Below are 25,698 nucleotides of genomic sequence, written 5' to 3'. Positions count from 1 at the left end.
GATTTCAGAACACCAGAGGGGCCACACCGAGCACTGGCATTTCCATGACTACCTGTGCAGGATAATCTGGCCTCATCTTTCAGCCCTGCAGAAGCCACTTCATTGCACAAGACAATCAGAGAGAGGAAAGAGCCCAGTATTTATACGTAGCCATTCCAGATCACATACATGACTGCTAGAGGAAGGGGTCATGTCCCACAAAGACATCATTCTACCTACTGTGTTCATAATAATTGGATGGCAACAGGAGTCCTTGGTAAGGCTTTAAAGGGCCCAGGTTCCATCCAGGCATGGCGCGCACGATGCCCTTTTTTGATTAACACTGCCAAAGAGAAGTCAAACTATAAACCTTCCATGAAGGCAGCTCTGTCACATAAGAAATACCTTGTAAACTGGGTGCTCAGCAATGTTGCACTTTGGTGACAGATGTTCACCATCTGGCTCTTTCAGCTGCACCCATGCTTCAATTTTATTCTCATATTCCGAGACCTGGTCCCACAGCAATAACACTAGCGTTCGGATGGCACTTCGTGTCTAACAAAGCATTTACTGTTCTTGCCTAAGTCTGCTGAGTTAGGCAGAGAGATGTAAAAAGAAAATCTGACCGTTACGGTGTCACATAAGGGAAGGCTGGTTGACACTGGCAGAATTCATAGGGCAGCACCTCAATTAGATCACTACATAGTGGGATGCTGCCCACTGCTAGAGGGTGCAGAGACACACCTTGTCATGCCCTGACCTTAAGAAATGGACTCACGGTAACTAAAATGAACGTGAGCCTGAGACAGACGCCAGAATGCTACTTATATTATAATTCATGAGACATTTCCACCCCAGGGCTAGGACTGAAGGATGCATGTCTGGTATGACCGTGGTTCCAATTTTTGCTGTATCCGCCTCACATCGATAGCATCTCCCTGTTACAGGAACACCTACCCAAGACAAGACTGAGTGGCTTTGCTAGCTTAGAATCAGAATGAGGAACACTAGAGAAACTATTTAAGATACGAGAAGGAATATCAGAGTAGATTATATTGGTCAGTGGGCTCTGAATATCTGAAGATTGTAGGTTATAATCCCTGCAACCATCTTCAGACTAAAAGCAAGAATACTTGAACCTCGAAGTTGACACTGCCTCTCTCCTAAACAGTACCTGGAAAGGACACTGACAGTGTTCACCTAACATGCCTTCTGACTGACATGACCCATCTGTCGATCTGGTCGAATGGGCTATGGTGTGTAGGTGTGTTGCTAAGTTGCCAGGGAAGCACAGTGAGCTGTATGCTAATCCTCACATCTTACAGATGGTGCCTGGGGAATCTGCAACTAGCTGAACACCAGACAGTCAGCAAACAGCAGAGGCAGGGTTTGTACGTTCTTGCTGGCCTGGGAGCCACTGCTTCTCAGGTGACACTCCCTTTGCCCTGGTGTGTTGATCCTACAGCGTAACTCCCGAAGGGTAATCTTACATCCTCCATTTCCCGATTTTACCAGGACTTCACTACAGCTGCCGAAGTTCTAAAAACAATGCCTACCACAAATGCGGAAACCAAAGTGTAGAGAAGTTAATGATTTTTTCAAGGCTACACCCCAGCTAAGGTGAACCTGGAAGTAGAGTTAAGTCAGAACTCTTCCTTCCAGGCCACCTGTCTTTGCCTCTGTGGGCCTTTAGACCATGTCCTCAGAGGGCACCTTTGCTTAAACAGGCCCCAGTGCCTCAGCCCATACTGTGACTGGCTTAACACAGGGCTTTGTCACCTAATCCTAACTCAAAGGAGGGCAACAGTTCTATCTAGGAAGAAATACAATTCTTTCTAGCAGAAATTAGCTGAGTAAGTGCCAACGGGAAGAAGGGAATCTGAATAGTTTCCCAAAGTAAGAAATTCTCAAGAGTTTGTATTAGTCAGGATACAAACTGCTATACAAACGAACACCCAAGTCTCATGGTTTTAAAAAAAATTATTTCTTGATCATGTCATAGTCCAATGTAGGTGAGCTAGGGTGAGAAGGGAGGCACACACAGGAAGCTTTGTTCCGATGTCGTTCAGGAACTGAGGCTTACCAGTCTGCCAAGGGGTCCGTGGCCAGCAGTAGGTTAAGAATCTCTGACCTAGTGGCTTCACAAGTCTCTAGGGCCCTGCAGTCATCCATCAGTTCCTTTGTATTCAGTGGGCCAACAAGAGAAGAAACAGCACAAAGAATCACTTGCAAGGTTTCAGAAAGGCAGATAAGAAATGACTTACATCACTTCTCTCCATATTCCACTGACTTAGAACTCAGCAATATGGACCCATGTAACTGCAGTGAAGACTAGGAAATGTAGTCTCTGGTGGCCAGGAGGAAAAGGAAATGGGGGTTAGTGAACACAAAGCATTATCTCTGCTACACTGTCAAACACATGTTTATTGGATTATGCCAATGATAATACAAGTACTAAATGACACAATAATACTAAATGAAACAATGATACTAAGTGCTACAAATACTGTAAATTTGTAAAAATACAAACACTAGAAAAATGATACAAAAATTAAAATTTATGACACAAATACCACATGATATGATAGCAATATAAAATAATACTAAATGATATGATACCAAATTCTAAATAATACGATGATACAAATACTAACCATCTACATATTACGCAGAGAGCTGCTTCTGCTCAGCCCATAAAGAGATGGTTATATGAGCAGCCTCATTGGCAGGAGATGAAGAGATGGGATGGAGCCTGTGTTAGAAAAGGCAGTAACATTGGGTCCCCACCAGCTGAGAAGAGAAAAGCAACAGAGGGCTTTTTGAGCTTTTACTGAAGCTTAGGTACAACTCTCCCAGGGCTGTTTTCCAAATTCTCTAACTCTAAAGCATTTTCTCTTATCTGAAGTAATTTATTGGTTTCTATGTCACACATTAAATACGCTGATTGATTAACATGACTGGTTAACCAAGTGGTTAACATGGTAACTGATCCTCACTTTGAGGAGGGCTTGAAGGTGAAACTGAATGCCAACGAGAGCTCAAAGGACCAGGGTTAGGTCATTCTCCCCAGATCCTAATACAAACCAACAATGGCACTATTCTGAGCTCCATAAACAGGAAGTTAGATGCCAAAAAGGACTTTGAGATCGGCCAAGGTGAGCTTGGTGACAACTTCTCCAGTTCCTGATAGAATCTGTTTGGCCAAATCTCTCTTTTTTTCTTGGAGCTGCAAGATCTTCTCTTCCACTGTTCCCTCACAAACAAATCTGAAAAAGATAAGCAAATAATCAAAAACCCAAAGCAGCATATCTAATGACATATTCAAACATCTATTTATGCTTTAGTTTTTTGGGGTTTTTTTTGTGGTACGCGGGCCTCTCACTGTTGTGGCCTCTCCCGCTGCAGAGCACAGGCTCCGGACGCGCAGGCCCAGCGGCCATGGCTCATGGGCCCAGCCGCTCGGCGGCATGTGGGATCCTCCCGGACCGAGGCACGAACCCGTGTCCCCAGCATCGGCAGGCAGACTCTCAACCACTGCGCTACAAAGGAAGCCCTATGCTTTAGTTTTTAAATGAGATTTCTTCCTTTATTTTTTCTTAGGTTTGATTAAGAACTCTATGTTTAGGAGATCTAAACAACTTAGACTAAATATATATCCATTTAAAGTGATCTGACCTTGGACTTCCCTGGTGGCGCAGTGGTTAAGAATCTGCCTGCCCATGCAGGGGACACGGGTTCGACCCCTGGTCCAGGAAGATCCCACATGTCGCCGAGCAATTAAGCCCATGCGCCACAACTACTGAGCCTGCGCTCTAGAGTCCGTGAGCCACAACTACCCGCGTGCCTAGAGCCCACGCTCCGCAACAAGAGAAGCCACCGCAGTGAGAAGGCCGCGCCCTGTGACAAAGAGTAGCCCCCGCTCGCCGCAACTAGAGAAAGCCTGCGTGCAGCAACGAAGACCCAACACAGCCATAATAAATAAATAAAATAAAAATTTAAAAATAAAGTGATCTGACCTCAAATTGGCCTTTTCTTTCCTTCTGAAGCTGAGATAATTGAGAAGTGCCAAAAAAAGCAAAAGATATCCTGATCCAAAAAAAAAGTGTAGAGATCCAGCTTTTACACAAAACGCTCCATCCTGATAAGGTCAGAAGGCCTAAAGCTTATCAAGCTTCTGCCAGGAATATGTGTGCTGGTTTAAGTACAGAGTGTCTTATCTCTTGGCTAATTCACACTGAAAACAGGTTTTACAAACCAAGGAAATACCACTGTTGTCCTTTATTCACTCATTCAACAGGTGCTGATGAAGATTCACTATATGCCATGCACTATGCTAGGTGTAGGAACGGAGATTTGAACATGGTCTTGCAGTCAAAGAGAACACAAAACAAAGACATGAAAATAAACAGCAACAATAATAATATGACCTGGAAAGCGCTATAACGGAAGTATGTCCAGCGTACAAAAGGAGTGAAAAGAAATCTGTCTGGGGTCTTCAGGGAAGGCTCCATTGACAACTTGACTCTTAGTGTGACTTGTAGGATGAGCAAGGGTTTGCCAGATAGAACAGTGGGGAGGGCATCCCAGGAAATGGGAACATGTGTAAAACCATGACTGAGTTTTGGAACACAGTCTGCTGCAGGGGTCGTAGAGTCTGGCCAGGGCAAAAGTCAAAAACTATGCTGTACTACAACAGCAGAAGCTCAAGAGGCTGGCGGGGGCTGGATCATGAGTGACTCTGCCTGTGATGCTAAGAAACTTGGTTTTGAAAGGAGGAAATGGCAGTGGGATGGGAAGAAAGGGATGGTTACAAGAAACACCTAGAAAATAAAATGAATGGATTTGGTTTGTGAAACGTGAGCAAGAAGGGGGAGTCTAGTTTTGGCTCCATGATTAGATAAACAGTGATTCTATTCACAAAGACGAGAAATTCAGAAGAATCAGTAGATATGAGGTAGCAGGGAGAAACAATCTCAGCTTATGACATTGTGAGTCCCTGGAGCATGTAACAGTACTTGCTACCTGGGGACTCCTCAACACGTATTCATTCGTTTTTTGAGCTGAATGAGACAAATACATGAGTGAATGAATAATGGGTGTGGATGTGGACACTCAGATTCAGATATTTCGTGGGGGTTTGGATATCTGGGCCTGAAGTTTAGGAAACCTTGGAACAGAGGGTATAGATTTTGGACTTACTGGAGTGGAGAGGTGCACTTAAGAGAGGTGCATACAAAGTGAGCTGAGAAGAGAGCTAAAGACAAAACAACTGACATAATCACTGTACTTGGAGAATTTGGGAATTCATTGGTGTCCCTTAGCAAGAGTAGCTTCAATGGAGCGGCGGGGGTGAAAGCCAGTTTGTATAGGTTGAGGAATGAATGGGAAGTAAGTAAAGATAGACAAGGATTTCTAATTATTCAGAAAACTTAGCCATGAAAAGGAAGGAGAAAAAGAGGTCCATAACTAGACTGTATTGTACAATTAAGGCAGGTTCTGTTGTTGTTTTTAAAGAGAAGAGGGTCTCAAGGACAGGGGCATTCTACAAAATAACTGGCCTGTGCACTTCAAAAATGTCACTGTCATAAAACACAAAGAAAGATTGAGGTGTTGTTCCAGTTAAAGGGGACAAAAGAGTCATGACAATCAAATGCTACACAGGACCTAGAATTTTCTTTGGCTGGGAAGGACATCACTGGGACAAGTGGCAAAATTGAATAAGGTCCATAGATCAGATATGAGTATTGTATTACTGTTAACATCCTGGTTTTGATAACTTTATTATAGATATGTAAGAGAATGTCATTTTTAGGAAATGCATATTTCACTATTTAGAGGTAAAGGAGCATCATGCCTGTAACTTACTGTCAAATGGTCCAGAAAAAATCTTACACACACACACACACACACACACACACACAAGTGTCACAGTGCACAGGAATTTTTTGGTATTATTCTTGCAATCAAGAACTTTGGGGTATTCTTGTAAGAATTCTTACATTCTTCTCTCTATGTCTGGAATTATGTCAAAATAAAAGTTGAAAGAAAAAGACAGAGAGAGAGAGGAAGAGAGGAAGGAGGGAGGAGAGTCCTTTCATGGGCAGCCTTGACTGCATTAAGGCTCAGCATTGTTCATAAGCTTTTCTTCTTCTGCAGGACCAACTCCAAGGTTATCCACAAATTGCTTGTGTTCCCTTCCTGACTGTGAGTACCAAAAAGGATGTGCCCCACAAGCACCATTAGTACAGTGATCATCAAATACTTTACACATTCTATTAAAACATTACCCGAGAAAAATTTTCATGAAAGCAGACCTTTGTCCTGGAGACCTTTACTTACTTACCTGTGTATGACAACATCTTTCTGCTGTCCTACTCGGTAAATTCGGTCACAAGCTTGATCTTCAAGTGACGGATTCCTGTTAGAAGACAAGTAAAGCTCAAAGGTAATGACATCCTAGACCAGGGGTGGGCAAATCCCATGGGCCAAATGCAGCCCACAGTCTGTTTCTGTATGGCTCTTGTGTTTTAAAATGGTTGTTACATTTTTAAAGGTTTGCAAAACAAAACAAAACAAAAAAACCTACAACAAAGAATATGCAACAGAGACCTATGTAGCTGGCAAAGCCTAAAATATTTACTATCTGGCCTAATACTTATAGAAAAAATTTGTAGGTCTCTGTTCTAGTCTATGTGGGACTCAGAAAGCCCCAGATGTCTTCTTGCCCTCTCATGAGAAACCGGGATCAGATTGCTAATAGGAACTCTTAGCACCACCATCAGCTGGAAACTCTTAAGTAACAGAGGTTAAACCAATGCTCAAATCCTGTCACTAACTAGTCGAGTGACTTTGGGCAAGTCATCTAACCACAACCCTCCAGACTTCAGATGGCTACTTGGAAACCGGAGGGCTGGCAAATGATCTCTAATGCCTTTTTCAACTTTAATATTCTAGATTCAACTAAGGAGACTTAATTTGTTTCATTCTTTCTAGGTTCTCATTATCAATTCCAAACTAGTTTCTCATCTTACCTCTTTAAAATCTTGGATAACATTGCTCAATTCAGAAACCAGCATGATCCCCATTCTGCTTTCCTCACTCACGAGTATAGGGGAGTCCCAAGTAAGACCTAACCACGTTCTCCAGGAAGATAATAACAGGTTGGCCTGTTTGTGCCCATCTGGGCTGCCTGGAGAATTAACAAATGACAATCTCTGGCACCAGTGCCTGGTGCAGCGATCCCTGACTGGCATCACTGAAAACTCAAAACAGGGACAAATTATGACGCTTTCTCCTAGCAATACATGAGTCATTCACTTCGTTTCTAGGAAGGATGCTGCCATACTCCCGGGTTGACACTATGCGCAGTGAGTCCAAGGTTATGTGTTAAGTGTGTGTCTAACATAATTAAAAAATTCCTTTGCCTTTTCCCTTTGGAGTAACAGTTCTCCCTCTTCACCAAGGCTGAGATTTCCTTGGACGTCAACAAGTATGTCTGAAATACGGTGTTTTGAAGAGATAAAACTCTTCATTGAGTGAAGCAGCTCTTGGCCATAAGGGAAAGCACCCCCTACTCCGCTCTCAGTTTCCATGGAAACAGATGTTAGATTAACAATAAATAGTGAACAGACTATTTTAAATAGTCATTTGAAGCCTTGCTTGCTCAGGAATTCAGGGCCGGCAACTAACCCTACACCAATTTTTTTTCTCTCTCCTTTTTTTAAGTTATTTATTACTTTATTTATTTTGGGCTGTGTTGCGTCTTCGCTGCTGTGCGCGGGCTTTCTCTCTAGTTGCGGCGAGAGGGGACTACTCTGTTGCAGTGCGCGGGCTTCTCGTTGCAGGGGCTTCTCCGGTTGCGGAGCACGGGCTCTAGGCACGCAGGCTTCAGTAGTTGCGGCAGATGGGTTCAAGTAGTTGTGGCTCACGGGCTCTAGAGCGCAGGCTCAGTAGTTGTGGTGCATGGGCTTAGCTGCTCCGCGGCATGTGGGATCTTCCCGGACCAGGGATCGAACTTGTGTCCCCTGCATTGGCAGGCGGATTCTTAACCACTGGGCCACCAGGAAAGTCCCCAGCCCTACACCATTTTGATCTGTATCTTATACACATGGATGCACAGAGGCAGCTCCATGATATGAAAGGAACACACTCAATATAAGAAGTCAGGCCTTACTGCCCCTCTGGTCTCCCTGCTATGCTGTGACAACTCAAGAAAAATCCAGAATCGTTACCAGTGCATGTCCAGAAGGAAAAGATGGTTTCCTCCAGTCAGGTTTAGACCAACGCCTCCAGCCAAGAGAGAGATTAGCATAACCTTCAAAAGGAAGCACACCATTAACTTTACACAGACTTGGTCTCATCAATCACCTCTCCTTCTTAGCAACACGCTCTTATCAAATTCCCTTCTGCTGTCATAAAGGCACTGTTTCGAAACTCTGAGATCCTATCTCCCATGCCTCACCTTTGAGAAGATTCTCATTTAACCTTTTTTTGGTGAGTCATTCTTAAAACATTAATTGTGCACCTGCCGAAATATATGAATACTACCATTTAGAGCACCAGGGGTGGTTGGCTCAATAAACTTTCCATCAACCGGATTCTGTCTGTTCCATCAGTCCTCCAACCACTGCCATGATTCTCCTGCCATCACTCAACTAATGCTTTCCAAATTTGCATTATCCATAATTAGATGCCTTTGTTCTCCCACTTCCCTCCATCTTTCCTCATATCAAGATCCCACCCGTCCTTCCAGGCTTGTCTCCTCCACAAAGAGTCTCTTGAACCTAACCAGCTATGTTCTTACTCTCTTTTTAGCCCTCATAGTTTATTCTCTTAGAGTATTTGCACACTTTGATATGTACCCCCCAATAAATGTCAAAGGAATCAAAAACACCTGGAGGGGTCAAAGCTATGACTATTTTTGAATCGAGCTATGTTAAAATTTTCTCTGTATAATTGGGAACAATTTGCTCTTGATTACAGAGCTCTGCTCTGATCAGCTTGTACCTGAGGGCCCCTGGATTTGTTAAATGCCTCCACCAAGTCCATTCTCTGTTTGGGGTTAACAGAGCCATCGATGGTGGAATAAGTCAGTCCATGCCTCTTAAGGTGCAAGGTTACAACCTTCAGCATGCTGGTCCACTGAGAGACGATGACACTGGAAGGAAGGATAAAACAGAAAACCAATGCCCCCGAATAGATGAAACAAACTCATCCGCAGGGCTTTAACGCCTGCTATTCGTACAATTCAGCTATCAAATGTGGACGAGGAAAGGCCTTCTGCTACCTAAGCGTACACACTTCGGTGACATTATAAGATTACAATATTTCCAGCTATTTCTAGATCCAGTCTGCAACTTATTTTGTGCAAAATGAAGTCAGAATAAAGTGGTGGCTAAGCTGAAGTACTGGCTGCGGCCTCTGATTATCTGGGGCCTAGTGCTTACCCACAGGAGGTCTGTACTCCTGCAAAGGGGTAGAGGCCCCTCCCTTGGCCAGTCAGAACACAAGCTGCTAGGGCTTCTCTGTTCCCCCCATGCTGCGCTTTAATTAGAGTTTTATGTGGTTAGATCAAAATATTTCCGATCTACAAATGCATTGAATAGCACACAGTAAAGTCAAACAACGAATGAACCTCCCATATCCACGTCCCCAGCTTAGGAATGTCCCCAGCACCATGGGGGCTCCCGGTCTGACCCCACTCTTCTCCCTCCCTCGCCCACCTATTACTCTCTTGCTTTTCTTGAGATGCTTCTTCTCTGCTCTTACTCAGTTTACTCGGATCCTCTAGGGATTGCCTTTTCGACCAGTGCCACAAACATTTTAATTAGAAATCAAAGGGAATCTGTGCTGTAACCTGAGTGCTTTCTACTAAGCATGACTCAAGGTCCTTGATATAAAAAGCGAAGATTTATAACTATCTGCAATATTAAATTTTCTAGCGTAATTACAAGCAATGCTTGGATAATGAAATAACACATTTACCTCTTTTGGGACCCTGAATTTCTTCGGATTGCCTCCAATTCTGCCAACAGAGATGAAATCTGGGAAAAGATGGAATTAACATATGGAGGTTTAAGCAAATTTGCTTTTCTCCATGTTCTGAATTAAAGAATCGGTCTCCTCCAGAGCCTCTCGGCTTCTGGTCTTACTCCTCTCTAGTTCCCTTTCCTCTCTGCAGCCAGAGTGCTATTTCCAAAATGTCAGTTTCTTATTTTCCTCCTCTGGCTGAAGCCCCTGCAGTGGCTTCCCGCTGAGAATAAAGCCCAAGCTCCGTACAGTGGCCTCCCAGGTCCTTGCTACCTTGCCTTCCGCTCACATCTCCAGCCTCAACCCTCACTACACGCTCTTCAAATGATGCTCGGGTGATACCAACATTCTCCCTCCACTAAGCCACGCTTTGTCTCATCTTTGTCCATTGTGTTCCCTCTGCCTAGGACAGCCTTACGTGCCAGCTTCTTGGACGTCCTCTCCAATCCCAGAAGCGCACTGCCTACATGCTACTATACCACCTTTTCTTTCTATTATCATGGTCTTTTTCATACTATATATTAATTGCTTATTAGTCATCTCTTGCTTTCATGGCCGGAGATGCTCCGAAGAGGCAGAGCCAGCGTATGTCTGGTTCATTTCTGCACCCCTAGCACTCGGCATATTGCTGGACCAGAGAAGATACTATCCTAACATTTGCAGAAGGAGAAAGTGAAAGAGCTTGACCCAGTTTGAAGCCTGCTGCAAATGGTGTTGAAGAAGAGAACCTGTCCAGACTGAGGAATACTTGCTCAAGCTTCACGACAAGCTCTCTTTACCAAAACTGCTCAGGGCATATTCAAGTCTATGAGGGAGCAGGCAATAAGAACACAGGGGCAGGACTCTGGAGAGCAGCTGGCCTCATTCTTCCTGACCGCTAATGTGAATGACCTTTCCAAAGGCTCTAAAGTTCATCCCAGAATGGAGGAAGAGGACGAAAATTAGACCAAGAATCAGGAGATGAAGAGAGTTCTTATTCTGCCATTACAGGGCTGGATCACCTTGGAACTCCCAGTTAAGGGCACAGCTTCCTCATCAGTAAAAAGGGGCTGAGTCAGAGGAACTGAGGTGCCCTTAGCTCTTCCGTTCTACGCCGTCGTGGTGCTAGTGGCAACCTGTTGAGGCCCCCGCGTAAGGCAGCGCTCCCACCTGAACAAACCCGCTGATGCCTGGGCAGGAAGACAGTCACAGGACCGTACCATTTTGAATTAGTAGGAAGGAAAAAAGCAGGTACACGAAGTGCCTGGTGTCTTGGCAACTCAAGGTTGTGGAAAGTTCTCGAACTGCCTCATGAAAAACCTGGTGATAGGTATTTTGAAAAAATGCAGTGGGAGAGCAGGATTCATGGGCTGTGAGCTGGGGCCAAATTCTAATAACGTTCTGTATGAGTTTAGGTTTGTGCTACCAAACAAAACTCCCTTCCTCACATGAAACCACCTTAAGTGGTTTGAACTACGATTAATGGGTTCACATTAAGAACCTTGTGAATGATGACCTGAGTATCAGACAAGTTGTTAGGAACACAAATTATTAGGAACATGAATTTTAACCCAATAGCTAACTGAGGGTGCTAGGGCCTGAAGTCTGGCCACATGTGGTGCCCTTCTTATGTTTCTCTCGTTTACTGATGGTGAAGACCTAGGTAAATATTTTTAAAATCTAATTAAAAGTAATTCTTTGGTAAAACCATTCCCCTAGCAGTGACCTCCTTTCCAGTTACATCTTTTAAAGCCTTTGAAGAGAGGCTGAGGCAGCCTCAGAAAGCAGTAGAGAGGGAACCCAGCCCTCAGGGCAGGCGAGACCATGGGCAGGTTCCAAGTGAGCCAGTGGAGAGGCAGGACACACACCCCGGCCTTCCTCTGATAGAACCCTTCAGTTCTTAAAACATTCAATGAAAACAGAACAGAGTGACTAACGAGGAGAGGCTGGTAGGAAACAAACCCGGCAGATGGAAGCCTCTCAACAAAGCAAAGCAACTGGCGCTCAGACGTATTACACAGTCTGAGGCTCAGGTCTTCGTTGTTTTCCCAAAACAAACTGCTCACTTGCCTGGGCCTTGTGGCCGGCATACACCTGACAGGCTCCTTCCCGAGGAATCCATGCCAGAAATCTGCCCTGATGCCGGGTCGGTCCAAGCCACTCTCTGAAAGCCCACTATGTAGTAAGACTTCAGTTTTATTCATCAAATCAAACTAGAATTTAAGACTGGAGGGAGAATTTGACCAGCCAACATCTAACAGCTCCAGCTCTGCTGTCAAATGGCTGGGCTCGCTTGGACAAATGTGGCGCTCTCACTCAGGGAAATGTATAAGGAGGCAAAGTCTTTCTACTAGAATAGAGGTCATCATACTACCTTGGTGCTCTCTCTCCTGTCGTCAAAAAGCTCCACATTGAAGCATTTGCCATTAAGGGAAATGGAGGCAGACGGCTCTGAGTTATGGAATTCGGACAAGGTCAAGTCTCTGAGCTGCTCTTCCAGGGAAAGGACCAGGCCTTCACTCTTCAGCTCTTTCAGATCCAGGGCCTGAGCAGAATCAGACAGGGGAAAGAGCAGATGGGCGGTTGAGGCAGCAAGGCATGTGACCTGCCAAAGTGCTAACTGTTTAACACAGCACATGGCAAAATGTCTCGTAATTTACCATCAGTATCTCCTCGGGTAAACCCAGATTAAAATGTAATCTTGCAAGCTTTTTTCACCAGATCAAAAATAAATCAAAGGACTTCCCTGGTGGCGCAGTGGTTAAGAATCCGCCTGCCAATGCAGGGGACATGGGTTCAATCCCTGGTCCAGGAAGATCCCACATGCTGCGGAGCAACTAAGCCCGTGCGCCACAACTACTGAAGCCCGCGAGAGCCTAGAGCCCGTGCTCCGCAACAAGAGAAGCCACTGCAATGAGAAGCCCACGCACTGCAACAAAGAGTAGCCCCTGCTCGCCATAACTAGAGAAAGCCCATGCGCAGCAACGAAGACCCAACGCAATCAAAAATAATTAAAAACAAAAAGGAATCCATTTAATAAATCAATCAATCAAATGATGGAACTTCTTAGATAATTGCCAGATTGCAAGATCTTTCTATTTTCCCCAGCTAGAACAGAACAGTTAATTAAGTTATTGATAATCAAGATGCAATTTGCTACCAAAAAAAGATACATTACTATAGCACCTCAAAAGAATAACATACTTCAATAAAAATTTTTTTAATAAAAGAAAAAATTTTCAAGTACCAGGAGTAGTTCTTTTTCTGTTCATAAAAATAACATATGCTCATTTTAGAAAATCTGGAAAAGTTCAGAAGAGTATAAAGAAAGTAAGAATCCTTGATAACCAAGGAGAAAATAAATTTTAACTGCCAAGAGAAAAAAAAAAAAGAATAACATATGCCCCTTTTTTTTTTAAATTGAAGTATATTTACAATATTGTGTTAGTTTTTGGTGTACAGCAAAGTGATCCCCTTATACATACATACTCACACACACCTATATATTCTCTTTCAGATTATTTTCCATTAAAGGTTATTACAAGATTTTTTTATTTTAGCTGCACTACGTGGCTTGCAGGATCTTGGTTTCCTGACCAGAGATCGAACCCAGGCCCTGGAAGTGAAAGCACCAAGTCCTAACCACTGGAGCGCCAGGGAATTCCCAGGTTATTACAAGATATTGAGTTTAGTTCCCTGTGCTATACAGTAGGTCCTTGTTGTTTACCTATTCAATATATAGTAGTGTGTATATGTTAATCCCAAACTCCTATTTATCCCTTCCTCACCACCCTCTGCTATCCCGTTTGGTAACCATAAGTTTGCTTTCTATGTTTGTGAGTCTATTTTTGTTTTGTAAATAAGTTCATTTGTATCATTTTTTTTAGATTCTACAAATAAGTGATAGCATATGATATTTGCCTTTGACTACTTAATATGATAATCTCTAGTCCCATCCATGTTGCTGCAAATGGCATCATTTCATTCTCTTTTTATGGCTGAGTAATATTCCGTTATATGTATATGTGTGTGTATACACACACACACAAGCACCACATCTTCTTTATCCATCCATCTGTTGATAGACATTTAGATTGCTTCCATGTCTTGGCTATTGTAGATAATGCTGTAATGAGTATGAACACTGGAGTGCATGTATCTTTTTGAATTAGTTTTCTCCAGATATGTGCCCAGGAGTGGGACTGCTGGATTATATGGTAACTCTATTTTTAGTTTTTTAAGGGTCCTCCATACTGTTCTCCAGAGTGGCTGCACCCATTTAGACTCCCACCAACAGTGTAGGAGGGTTCCTTTTTCTCCACACCCTCTCCAGCATTTATTGTCTGTCAACTTTTTAATGATGGCCATTCTGACTGGTGTGAGGTGAGGACCTCATTATGGTTGTGATTTGCATTTCTCTAATAATTAGTGACACTAAGCATCTTTTCACGTGCCTCTTGGCCATCTATATGTCTTTGGTGAAATATCTATTTAGGTCTTCTGCCCATTTTTTGATTGGGTTGTTTGTTTTTTTGCTATTAAGCTGTATGAGCTGTTTGTGTATTTCGGAAATTAATCCCTTGTTGGTAGCATTGTTTGCAAATATTTTCTTCCGCTCTGTGGGTTGTCTTTTCATTTTGTTTATGATTTCCTTTGCTGTGTAAAAGCTTTTAAGTTTAATTAGGTCCCATTTGTTTATTTTTGCTTTTATTTCCATCTCTCTAGGAGAGAAATACAAAAAAATATTGCTGCAATTTATGTCAGAGTGTTCTGCCTATGACATATTCCTCTTAATTACAGATGTGCCTCTATCCAATATCAAGACAACTTTAAATACTTGAGTATTCTTACCTAGACTTAACACTAGTAGTTAAATAAGCTTTATGACATCCTAAAATACCGAAGTATTCATATATGGCTTCCTTTTTAACAAGACGCCATTTTCTATTCTAAAATAAAGCTTATTTAAACAAACCAGGGACTTCCCTGGTGGTCCAGCGGTTAAGACTCCATGCTCCTAATGCAGGCGGCCCGGGTTTGATCCCTGGTCAGGGAACTAGATCCCGCATGCCGCAACTAAAGATCCCGAATGCTGCAACTAAAGATCCCCGCATGCCACAACTAAGAAGATCCCACACCCTGCAACGAAGATCCCACATGCTGCAAATAAGACCCAGTGCAGCCAATTAATTAATTAATTAGTTAATTAAAGAAAAATAATAAACAAAACAAATAATAAAAACTGTTCTCAACATCATGGGAATTATCTCAAGGTCAATAAAGATTAATATAAAATAAAGTAAAATAAAGAGTCTTCTCTTTCCTATCCCACCAGAAAACAAAATACACTCAAACCCCATTTTCCTTGATCCAGCAGACTGGATCCCAGTTTCAGGAGACTGAGGTGGACTTCTCCACAGCCCCTCTGGGGTCCCACACAGGTGACTTTGCTTACCGACTTCAGTAGAGAAAGATGACAACAACACTGGCGGAGTCTCAGCAACTGTGACAGTATATGGGCGGTGCTAGATGTCTGCGAGTCTGCTGCCACGGAGAGCCCAGGCCCACTGGACCCAAACTCCTGGGCCACTTCCAAGAAGGAAAACAGACACAGGAAACAGTACAGGGTTTAAAACAGAAATATGGGGAAGAACCATGAACTAAATGAGGAGATTTTAAACTTCTTTGATCTGAGGTTCAATCATATAGTTTTAGCTTACTTCTCTCTGCCAATTAGAGAAGTACGAAATACTGGTTTTCTTTATAGACCGACTTGTATTTTAATCAAACAGATTTTGAAAATATCTAAAAAGAAGTTTAGATCACCAGGTCTGGTGCCTGCACGTCAGTAGATTTTACTTTGGTTTGAGGTTCCAAGCTAAGGTCAAGTCTCTGCAATCAAGAATGCATGACCCCTCCCCCCCCATTTCTGTAAGTTTACCAAATCTGCATCCACATTGTCATGAGTTTTCTGTATTTGTAAGTGTCCCACTGCTTACCTCTACTGAATGGATTATCAGAGCTTCTTCCAGATTGGCTGCCCCCACTTTCATGTCTTTTTAGATAGGATTGCAGAGCTGACCTGCCTCAGATAGAAAACGAAAATGCACATAAAATGGTCGTTAAGACCAAACAGGTTTACAATGGTCAGTGTTTAACTGTGGTTGCGGAAGGACCTTGAAAAATTGTAAAAGCGAACTTGTTAAATGAAGGTAGGCTCACAGCAAGCATTGGGCAAAGGTAATAAAAAATAATTACTTTAAAAGCCAAACCACTTAAAAATGATTAATAAATATTAACAAAGATTAATATCAAATATTAGTATTATATTTAATATCAATTTAATATTAACATGTAATACAGTAACATATTATTAATTAGTATAAGTTAATATACTATTATAATATTTATTAATAAGTATAAGGTATACAAAGAGAAAAAACGTATTTACATTGGAAGTGAGAGGTACCAAATAAATAGGAGAGTAGAAATCTGGAATTCAGGGAAGGATAAGAGCTTTAGAGCAAGTGCAAAGGACAGATGACAAGACGGATTACTGGGCAGTTTTTTAAAAGTTCCAATGAGAGGCTGGGTAACAGGTCAAAGGTCAAAGAGATATACTTTCCTAATACAGCCCCATGAGGAACAGAAAGACCTGGTGTACAGTGTGCACACCCTAGAGCTTCTATGCAAGGAAGCCAATGGAGAACAGGTTCAATGTGTATGTGAGACAAAGGTGAGCTGAGGAGAGAGAAAGGGAGGTTTTTTAAAAAAGGAACACAGATATCCAACTTGTCAATATACCGTAATTACAGTTAGAGGAACCTTGACCCTCGACTCACTCCCAAGCAAGAACAAGAATAAAATAGATGTGAGAAGGTGCTTCTTCACGGCACACACCTTGATCTTGCAAAAAGGACACTATAAACATTTTCTTCATCTTCAGAAAGCTTTAAATGGTGCAACTGAAATTTACGCTGGGGGAGCACCACCTGGAAGAGTAAAAGAAAAAAGCAGCTGGGATGAAGTTATACAAATTAACTGAACGTTAGGGAGGACACTCCCCAGAGTTGGCACCAGAAATCTAGTCAGGCTCTGGACAGCAGCTCCCACCCTTCCCTGAAAACAGGACTGCTCTGACACACTGCACACGGGACTGCTGTGACACGAGGGGCAGGACAGCAACCCGAGGGCCTCCTCCTAGGAAAATGGGAGACTCAGGCTCCTGAAGCAACGCAGATGGCGGTTCAAGCCGAGTCAAGGACATGGTGGCCCTCCCTCCTGGCCTCCCCCAGGGACATGTGTCAATGGGATTACCAAGGGCTTGCCGGTGGGGTCCAGCTGGTCTTTTGTTCTCCTCAGCAAAAGGCTCTTGGTTAAAATATTTAACCGTTCTTCTCCTTTCTTTGAACCATTGTCAACCTGACTCCTCCACAGACTGAGTTCATCAAATGGAGAACAACGGAGAAATCTTTTTCATTGGAGAAGGAGGATAGAGAATAGGAAAGAAGCATGGGAGGATGGAGGAAAGGTTCAAAGACAGACATAAGGTGAAAAGCAAATCAGATTTTACATGCCATCCAATCATTTGTAAACGTCAATTTCATAGCAAAACTCTGCTAGACAGAGCAAAAGGATCCAAGTCAATAACCACATTATAAAAATGTGAATTTTCCCATTAACAACGTCTATATCGTCACAACAGGACATATAACCAATAGCTAGCATTCATTCCTAAAACTTCAAAGGCTAGTAAAGAAATTCTGTATCCTCTTATGAGCTGACTTGAATTAAAACAAGTATTTTAAAATCAGCCTTCCTTTCTGTTTGCTTCAAATAAATTGTAGTCCTGTCCCCAGGCCATATGTTTTAAAGCAGAAGTAGCCCCAAACATTCCTGGGACTGAAGAAAGTTGACTGTTGTTTCCTTTAATTTAATTGGTCCCTTATTTTTCCATATATAGGGGCTGGATGTCATCAAAGTCCTATATCAGCCAATCAACAGATTATATCTCATAAATATTAATTCTTCTTCCCTTTAAAGGTTGACAGGCTTGCCACCTGCTACACAAGATAGTCTGGTACACACTGGAGATATGAGATATGAAATAATTATGAAGCGTTACCGACAGGGTTCACATCTACATAATCCAAAGAGCTTTACTCACTTCAGCAGTGAATACATGTCCAACAAGTTGTTCTGAATGGGGGTTCCAGTGACAGCCCAACGGGCTTGGGCCTGGAGCTTACACACAGCCAAGGAAGTCTGCACTCGGGGATTCTTAACATTGTGAGCTTCATCCAATATGATTCGAGCCCAGACTACTCGAAGCAAAGGTGATGAGACACCCTGGAAGAAACACAGGTGAAATCCAATAAGAGTATGGGAAAACGTGCATGTCATCAAGAAGATAAGGGAAAATAACAAGCAGGTATCGAAGACCCGCTCTTACCTTCAAGTCTGAGGGCTTAGATCAGGTACACTGAAATAAGAAATAAGCTTAAGAAACCAAGAGTGGTTGGACAGCTACATATAAAAGAATGAAATTAGAACACTTTCTAACACCATACACAAAAATAAACTCAAAATGGATTAAAGTCATAAATGTAAGACTGAACACTATCAAACTCTTAGAGGAAAACTAGGCAGAACATTCTCTGACATAAATCTCAGCAAGCTCTTTTTTGACCCACCTCCTAGAGTAATGAAAATAAAAACAAAAATAAACAAATGGGACCTAACGACACTTAAAAAAGCTTTTGCACAGCAAAGGAAACCACAGACAAAATGAAAAGACAACCCACAGAATGGGAGAAAATATTTACAAAGCAACTGACAAGGGATTAATCTCCAAAATATACAAACAGCTCAGGCAGCTCAATATCAAGAAAACAAACCACCCAATCAAACAATGGCTGGAAGATCTAAATAGACATTTCTCCAAAGAAGACATACAGATGGCCAAGAGGCACATGAAAAGCTGCTCAACATCACTAATTATCAGAGAAATGCAAATCAAAACTACAATGAGGTATCACCTCACACCCGTCAGAATGGCCATCATCAAAAAGTCTACGAACAACAAATGCTGCAGAGGGTGTGGAGAAAAGGGAACCCTCCTACACTCTTGGTGGGAATGTAAATTGATACAGCTACTATGGAGAACAGTATGGAGGTTCCTTAAAAAACTAAAAATAGAGTTGCCATGATCCAGCAATCCTACTCCTGGGCATATATCTGGAGAAAACCATAATTCAAAAAGATACATGCACCACAATGTCCAGTGCAGCACTATTTACAATAGCCAGGACATGGAAGCAGCCTAAATGTCCATCAACAGGGGAATGGATAAAGAAGATGTGGTACATACATAAGTCTACTTTTATATATAAAATACTAAGCCAGACACAAAGAACATTTCCTACTCTCAAGGAGCTCACAATCTAGCAGGGGAGAAAAAATAAAACAAGCATAAAGATCATTACACACAATGTATATATAGTAAATCCCACTGGATAATTCAATACAGGACAGTAGGAATCTAGTTGGTCTTGTTCACTGCAGTATCCCTAATACCTGAAATAGCATCTGGCATGGGGCAGTGTTACAACAAAAATAGAAATGAGGTTTTTCCTCTCCTGATAACAAGGAAAATAAAGGGAACAATGAACAGGGTGGAGAAGGAGCATAAACTGGCCTGAAAGAGTTAACCAATCCTAGTTTTATTTTAACTGTTACTAATCTGTAGTGTCTGTAACTAGATTTGTCCTTCACAAAGCTAACCCCTAACACTCTCTGACTGTGTGAATTACATCCTGCACCTAACACTCTCCATCTCCATGTGAATTACATCCTGTACCTGGTGTTCACACTCCCTACCCTCCCTTGTAGCAAATCACCCCTTGTAGCGTTCTGCATTTCAGAAAGAAGGTTGCGGGTGGATAACCCAGAGACGAAGAATGGACCCAATTACCAGGTTGCCTGATGCCAGCTGTGACTGTTTTGAAATAATGCAGGAAGAAGAAAAATGCAAGACCTTCACTACTTTGATCCTTATCACCTACCCCAGACTGTGAGCCCCACCTATAAGACTTTTCCTGATTCCCCAGGGATTGGGGGGGGGCGTTTTTGAGGTGCTGGCCTGCTGTGTTCCCTCTTTGCCTGGCAAAGAATAAGACTACCCTTTCTTTTCTCCTCCAAACTCTGTCTCCGTACTTCTAGTCGACATCGGTGCACAGAGAGCCAAGATTCTGGCATCAGCAGATACTCAATATTTGGGGAATTAAAGGGGTGCGCGGTGACGTAAGCAAGCACAAGGTGCTAGGAGATGCATTTAACCAGAGGGGGAGGCAAAGCATTCCATTCAGAGGGAGAACAAAGGCACAAGAGCAGGACAGATCTTTGGTACAGCTGAGCATGGGGTGCCACTGGGAGGGCTGGGGTGTGGGGGAAGAAGGCCACACAGGCAGGGCAAGACCGTAAAAGGCCTAATATATCATTTAAAGGGATGAGGGTTTTAGCCTCAAAGCTAAGAGGAATTACTGAGGAATCTGAAAAGTTATTCATCCAAGAGAAGGCAGAGTCGGTCATGAGATAGAGAAGCGTTCTAGAGATCTCCCCAAATACAGAAAGCTGTGAATATCCTATTGTACTAAGAATAAAAGCATATGCAAAAGAGTAGTTCTTGGGACAACACTGTATTTTCAGAGGGAAAAAGCCCACAATATCTATGCAATAAAGCCTCTACTCTATGTAACTGAGACTACCCTGGACACAGCAACAAACATTCAGGTTTTTTCCCCTGGTTATCATTTAGCTTCTGGCCCACTGTAGCCTTATTATTTGCAACCCTTTTCCTAGAAAGTGGAGGAAGGCAGGGAATAATGGCTTCATATAAAAATACTAGTCCTAACAAGAAATATAAAACACATCCTGAGAATATACCCCCAGAACTCTCAAATAAACACTGTAACAAGTGAAGCTTTCCTTTATTCATGAGATATGACCACCACCGCAACTGCAATGTAGTTATTGTTTCTAAAACACAGCAAACTACTGTACCATCTCCACCTTTATTGCTGAGGAGGTTGTCTAGAGTTAAAAGAGAAGGGACAGAGGAAAGAACTCTCTGTTTCCACAGGTGGAACAGTTCGAATGTTCATGACCTTACGGGAGGGTACCTTTGCCATCTCTAATGCTGTGAAAAGACTCCTATTAAACGATCCGTGGTTCCAACTCTACTTCCCTGGCAGCACCCACACCTCACCTTCACACTGAGGTTAGCACCTGGCATCTCTCCCTCTTCCTTCTTTGTGGGAATCTCCTTGGCCAGAAGGCTGTAGGTAGTGACCACGATGTCATATGTGGAGAGGCTGCAGAGATATAACACAGAGCAAAAGTTAAACCATCCTGCCACGACTCTGACAATGTGAGACAGAATTGGTTCCTTCACAAAAATGCCTATGGCTGGAAGGATAGACAGCAGAACTCATTAATTTATGTCCTTAATTCACACACACATGACTCTGGAGAGGTAAATTTTATACACCTGACTTCCTTATTGCTTACCACTGGTCATTTTTACAGATTATTCGCTATAACTAGAACAGCCTCCCTCTTCCCAGCCAAGTCAGAAAAGATCATCTCTGGTGGGGTCATATTAAGCTTGAAGTGATCTGGCAAGAACAGAAAGCCGGGCAGGGTTGGAAGTTAATATTTAGTTAATTTGACATAGATGACACTAAAGTCCCAATGAAGTAAGAAACCCTCGAAGTACTGTTCATCTTACAGCAATGGTGTTTTCTCCTCCTCATTCTGTAATGGATTTGTGAAAACCCATTCATCTAGCTTTGACATTTGGGCATAAAGATACATGTTGTACACTTTCAGTTTACCTCACCTATACTCTTTACATGTAAAGATTCTTGATGAAAAGCACAATTCTTTTTCCAAGGAAGCTTAATATTGTGTACCTGAGAGAACTTCAATAATTACTTTTGATAAAAATCTATTTGGGGGCTTCCCTGGTGGCACAGTGGTTGAGAGTCCGCCTGCCGATGCAGGGAATGTGGGTTCGTGCCCCGGTCCGGGAAGATCGCACATGCCGCGGAGCGGCTGGGCCCGTGAGCCATGGCCGCTGAGCCTGCGCGTCCAGAGCCTGTGCTTCTCAACAGGAGAGGCCACAACAGTGAGAGGACTGCGTACCGCAAAAAAGAAAAAAAGGCCCCCTGAGCCAAGATGCTGAGCACCTCATACTGACTGCAATATTTCTGCACTTACACTTTTGCATGTTGATCCCGGTTTGGCCCATGATACAGATAGACTCTTAGTTTGTTGCTGCTCACACGTTTCTCCACCTCACTTTTCCAGTGATGGATCAGGGAAGCAGGACAGATGACTAGTGTTCCATGGGAAGTGAACTCAGAGGGGTCTTGAGAGGGGAAAAGAAAATCAACACCTCGTTACATTCATTAAATAGTTTTAACTTCTTAAAGGCATTACCTCTTTCCCTTGACTGATTTATTCCTTCAATCAATATTTTTAACAACTGCTACTTCTATTTCTACACATAGCTTATACCTTGGAGATATTGCGGGTCTGGATCTAGACCACAGCAATAAAGTGAGTATCACAATAAAGTGAGTCACACAAACTTTCTCGTTTCCCAGTGCATATAAAAGGTATGTAAATTACACTACACTATAGTCTGTTAAGTGTGCAATAGCATTACGTTTTTTAAAAAAGGTGCATAGCTTAATTTGAAAATACTTCATTGCTTAAAAATGCTAACATCATCTGAGCCTCCAGCAAGTCGTAATCTTTTTACTGGTGGATGGTTTGAAGTATTGAAAGAATTACCAAAATGTGACATGGAGACGCGAAGTGAGCAAATGCTGTTGGAACAATGGCGCCAAAAGACTTGCTCAACACAGGGTTGACACAAACCCTCAATTTGTAAAAAACAGTATCTGTGAAGTGCAATAAAGTGAAGTGCAATAAAATGAAGTATGCATGAAGTAGAATAGAAAACGGAAGAAATAATCTTTTAACTCAAAACCATTATTTATTTTCCCCTACAAAAGTGGAAGAGAGAGAGGCTAAAGGGCAAGGAAAGTGGGTAGCACATGACTTCACTTTAAAAACCCAAAGAACCCCAATGTGCTTTCACAGTGGCCAGAATGTAGAAGCTGGATCATTTCCTAACTCATCCTGAGTTGATTCATTACAAGGGAGTATTATTACTTTTCTCTGAAAAGCATAACTTAATTACATTCACATTAAAGTATAAGTACAAAATTCCCTAGGTCAAGCGAACATTACTTTGGAACCAGTTAGTGCCGGAGTATTTGTACCACTGCCCCCCATCCCTTGTGTGTGTGAAGGTGCACACATGCTGCTACTACACACAGGGACACAGGGTCCAGCTGCAACAGTGGTCACTAGAGGCCCTGAGAGCAGATGGCCACAGATTCCTTAACTATCTAACCAACTGAGAAATGTACATGTGTACATGGCAATTTACGTGGTGTTGGCTGTACATAATATACAGGACCTTTAAGGTACTTATACAGTTATTACATTTTAAAAACAGAGGTTGAAATAAGAGAAATTGTCTAGAATCTGGAAACTTCTGGAAGTTCAGAAACATGGAAAACAGTGTCTGCTATGGTGGCTAAAATCTGAATTTGTCACAGATCTTCTTTCAAAAAATAATATATTAACTAATTTGGATCTATCCTATAGTTATATCCTCAACATTAACAAAAATAATCATTAGGTTTAAACTAAGTTTTCTGGAGCCTTAGCTTTCTCCATGAAATTGTTCCTAATCACAGGTCAAGCTAACCTTATATTAAAAGGAAAAAATGATTACTTCTAGTTAGTGTATTTGGTGTCAGAAATGATACTATAGGAAAGTAGTCTAATGCTAGTTTTCCAATAAATTAAATATGACCAAAGGCATCCTTTCATGGCTGAAAAATTTCCACTCTCCGCTGCCTCACATGATTTAGGAAACAGCAGGTTTTTGAATACCATTTTTGGAAAGCCAAGCCAAAGCCGTGGTTTTGTCCTTTTCTTTGTTTTTCTCTTGGTTCTTCTGGGTCAGGATGAGTGCAATCATTGTCAGGGTTTTTCCTAACCCCATATCATCCGCTGGAAAATAAAAACACAAATAGGAGAGGTAACTATTTAGGGCAAAGAATCAGCTCAGCTTCAAGAGAAGCAGCCCCGGGCAGACACCAGCCCTGGTCCTCTGCTGTCAGTGCCATTCCAGTCACCATGCTTTGCCTCCTCTATTGAAGCCCTTGTCTTTCTTATTAAAATGAGCACTAACTCTTGCTATTTATTTTGCGACCTAGGTCAAAGACATTTACTAGGACTTTCGTAAAATTTAAAACTTATTATTTAGATCTTATTCGAGTCTCTGTGTTATATTGTTACTTATCCAGTACATTCATTGATATCTCCCTCAGTTTGATGATGTTGCCTAGTCTTATTTATTTCCCTGCAAAAGCAAAAAGGTCCAGTAGATATAGCCTACCACCCACTTTACTACCACACTTTTGGAGTTAAGAGTTAACTCAAGGGCTTCCCTGGTGGCGCAGTGGTTGAGAGTCCGCCTGCCGATGCAGGGGACACGGGTTCGTGCCCCGGTCCGGGAAGATTCCACATGCCGCGGAGCGGCTGGGCCCGTGAGCCATGGCCGATGAGCCTGTGCGTCCGGAGCACAACGGGAGAGGCCACAACAGTGAGAGGCCCGCGTACAGCAAAAAAAAAAAAAAAAAAAAAAAAAAAAAAGAGTTAACTCAAGACAGTCCTCCATCCCCTTAACTTATTCATCAAAGAAGGTCATAAACTAGCAGTTCTTGGGTACCATCATTGTGCCGGTTACTGAGCTTATCCAATTTACTATTTATACCCTATAAAATATTATTATCCCCTTTTTAACAGTTTAAATACTCATTCTGACGTAAGCAGAAGTAAAATGTCACAGCATGGGCTCTGGTTCTGCCACTGTGCAGAGCTAACACAGCAGCTGACTACTCTCCTTTGGAAGGTCAGCTTACAAGGCTGGCCCTTGGCTGGCATCTGGGAACTTGGATTTCAGGAGGGGTCCCCCCATTCCCAGACTGGGTAAGAGTGGCTCACTGTGCCTAAACTGCTTGTACCAATAGTACAGTTTATGCTGAACACCTGCTTTCCTTCTGGAATCTGAAATTTCAGTACCTGCCAGACTGAAGCTGCCTGTGTGACCAGCCCCCAGTAAACACCCTGGGTACCGAATCACTAACAAGCTTTCCTGGTTGGCAACATTTTACATGTGGAAGACTTAAGCACACACTGAGTGACTCCACTGGGACAGGCCTCTGGAACTTGAACCTGGTTTCCCTTGGACTTTGCCCCAAGTGCCTTCCTCCTTTGCTAATTTTGACCTATATCAAATCAAATTGCTCAATTATTACTCAATTTATTTGACTGTAATAAATTACACCCACGAATATGACTATATGCTGTGCATCCTAGCAAATCATCCAACCTGGAGGTGGTCTTGGAGACCCAGACACAGCCACTTACTAGCCATAGTGGACATCTGTCATGTTTTCTGGAAGTTGAGCACCTTGGAAAACTTTAGCGTGACGAGTCTGCAAAGCAGAGCCTGGAAAACTTACTTCCTGCCTCTTCTGCAGCTAAGGCACCGGCAGCATGACC

General features: G+C 42.6%; 1 protein-coding gene across 17 annotated transcripts in view; it reads right to left on the bottom strand.

The window, feature by feature from the left end:
• TTF2 (transcription termination factor 2) overlaps positions 1–25,698 on the bottom strand; it is a 56,705-nt gene that overhangs the window by 12,136 nt on the left and 18,871 nt on the right. For 4 of the 17 annotated variants that reach the window (XM_027091173.1, XM_027091180.1, XM_027091174.1 and 1 more), the window contains exons 10-24: positions 24,022–24,141; positions 22,267–22,417; positions 21,254–21,359; positions 18,155–18,336; positions 17,305–17,458; positions 16,888–16,979; positions 15,987–16,069; positions 15,443–15,576; positions 12,362–12,532; positions 9,964–10,022; positions 8,986–9,136; positions 8,211–8,293; positions 6,323–6,397; positions 2,634–3,245; positions 2,063–2,326 (exon numbers count right to left, since the gene is read on the bottom strand). In XM_027091173.1, coding sequence (XP_026946974.1) covers positions 3,101–3,245; positions 6,323–6,397; positions 8,211–8,293; positions 8,986–9,136; positions 9,964–10,022; positions 12,362–12,532; positions 15,443–15,576; positions 15,987–16,069; positions 16,888–16,979; positions 17,305–17,458; positions 18,155–18,336; positions 21,254–21,359; positions 22,267–22,417; positions 24,022–24,141 — 1,706 coding nt within the window. In that variant the 3' untranslated portion in view covers positions 2,063–2,326; positions 2,634–3,100. Of the gene's footprint in view, positions 1–2,062; positions 2,327–2,378; positions 3,246–6,322; positions 6,398–8,210; positions 8,294–8,985; positions 9,137–9,963; positions 10,023–12,361; positions 12,533–15,442; positions 15,577–15,986; positions 16,070–16,887; positions 16,980–17,304; positions 17,459–18,154; positions 18,337–21,253; positions 21,360–22,266; positions 22,418–24,021; positions 24,142–25,698 lie in introns of those variants that run through there. The other 13 variants (XM_027091183.1, XM_027091175.1, XM_027091177.1 and 10 more) reach the window with 10 other exon arrangements.

This window comes from Aethalodelphis obliquidens, unplaced genomic scaffold, assembly GCF_003676395.1.
Source record: "Aethalodelphis obliquidens isolate GAN/ISIS:26980383/991018 unplaced genomic scaffold, ASM367639v1 scaffold70, whole genome shotgun sequence".
NCBI classification, from domain to species: domain Eukaryota; kingdom Metazoa; phylum Chordata; class Mammalia; order Artiodactyla; family Delphinidae; genus Aethalodelphis; species Aethalodelphis obliquidens.
The sequence above is the reverse complement of the archived record's forward strand: the minus strand, read 5'-3'. Positions and strand labels throughout refer to the sequence as shown.